Consider the following 1,666-nt stretch of genomic DNA (forward strand, 5'->3'; position numbering starts at 1 on the left):
CCCCGTTCTTGTTCTATTATCTCTATATAAACGCTCAGCTGGAGTGTTTCGCTTCCTTTCCGTAAATTACCCATTCACCTTTTGGGTATACACTCCTTTTAATTTTAAATAAACTCCAAACACAGAGTTACCTCCAGGAGGGAGTTGAGGTTGTGTTTATCGGTCTTGAGTGAACTGTTTGAACCCAAAAAAAATAAAATAAAAGAATACAAACAGGTTGGTAACAGTGCTGCAGCTGGGAAGGTTTAGACTCAGGGGGGTCAACGCCAGTGTAAGGAGGAGGATCGATGCATGTGTGCGTTTTTTGGGACGTGAAGGAAGCTCCTCTATGTTCCTTTAGGCGGGGTCCATTTTAAGGCTGTGGGGTCGATGGTCTTCCCGTTACTGCGTTTGGTCTCCTTGGCCTTCCAGTCGTCAATGAGGTCCTTCAGGATCGAAAACGAACCGTGGTTAGTTGAGGTAAAAGCAGACGCGAGGTAAGGGGAAAATAGCTTGAAGGAGAATCTGGTAATGTTCCTCACCTGTCTCTTTAGAACCAAGTGCTTTCCTTTCCAGTATTTGAGCATCTGTAGGGACTGCAGAGTGCTGACGATGTCCACGGGGTTCACCGCCGTCTCCTGGCTGATCTCTGCAAGCATGGAAGGAGAGTTAGAAGGGCTCCCAGTTCGCCGAATCGGGCCAATGCAGTTTGGGTCATTTCGTACCCATTGCCCCCTTTTTGGGTACGAAAAGGAGCTCGGGTCTCTTAGGGCTCGTTTGCATTGTCCGGCTCGGCGTGGCCTGGGTCGGCCTCGACCGGGTCCGACCTCAGTGAGGGTGGGGTCGTGATAATAAAAAAAGACGCGCAAATCTCTCGTGATGTCATTTCTTGCGGCACACATTGGCGAATACGGAGCTCGTGCTTTTCGTGCTTTTCATCTTCATAGTCAAAATACCCTTCAAGAGAGCGAGGGGAGGCTGCGTGCTGCAAGAAAGAAGGGTTTTCCTGGAACGAAGAAATTACATCTGAAAAATACAGGCGAGCGTTCGAGGCCGTACAGCAACACCATGCTGAAAACGCGAGGGCAAGACGAGGTAGGAGGGTAAGCTAATGGAAGCTAATGGTCGCTTGTTGCAGTTGTATATTTGAAGTCATGTACGTTGCAGTCGATGTGTCGCCGCCGCATCACCGCTTTCCACCCACCCTGACAGCCGCCCCATCATTCAGCATTTTCTACCCAATTATAGACCTATTTCTAATCTCCCATTCATCTCAAAAGCTCTTGAGAAAATCAACATCTCAAGATGTGAACATCTGGACAGAAATAATCTGTTTGAGGAGTTTCAGTCAGGGTTTAGAGCTCATCATGGCACAGAAACAGCACTGCTGAAAGTTACTGATGATATCCTCACGTAGGACAGAGGACTTGTGTCCATACTTGTCCTGTTAGATCTCAGAGCTGCATTTGATACAACTGATCACAATACACTCCTGATCCAAATCTTAAGACCAGTCAAAAAATTGCAAGAATTTGCATTTTGCACTATTGGATCTTAAGAAGGTTCTAAGTAGAGCTTCACAATGTTAAAAGAAGAAATCAGCGTAAGAGACAAAAACTTTTGAGCGGGGAATTAATTGAAAACTGCATTTACACTCAAACATGATTTTTTTCAGCTGATCAAAAGT

The 1,666-nt window shown here is 46.1% G+C and overlaps 1 protein-coding gene across 3 annotated transcripts in view; it reads right to left on the reverse strand.

Moving 5' to 3' along the window:
• Nucleotides 1-280: 280 nt before the first annotated feature.
• Nucleotides 281-1,666, reverse strand: part of LOC108249605 (histone acetyltransferase KAT7) — a 25,250-nt gene continuing 23,864 nt past the window's right edge. For all 3 annotated transcript variants that reach the window (XM_037978841.1, XM_017439089.3, XM_017439090.3), the window contains exons 14-15: nt 522-628; nt 281-425 (exon numbers count right to left, since the gene is read on the reverse strand). In XM_037978841.1, the coding sequence (XP_037834769.1) occupies nt 327-425; nt 522-628 (206 nt within the window). In that variant the 3' untranslated portion in view covers nt 281-326. The remainder of the gene's footprint in view (nt 426-521; nt 629-1,666) is intronic.

Source organism: Kryptolebias marmoratus, linkage group LG12, assembly GCF_001649575.2.
Source record: "Kryptolebias marmoratus isolate JLee-2015 linkage group LG12, ASM164957v2, whole genome shotgun sequence".
Classification (NCBI taxonomy): Eukaryota; Metazoa; Chordata; class Actinopteri; order Cyprinodontiformes; family Rivulidae; genus Kryptolebias; species Kryptolebias marmoratus.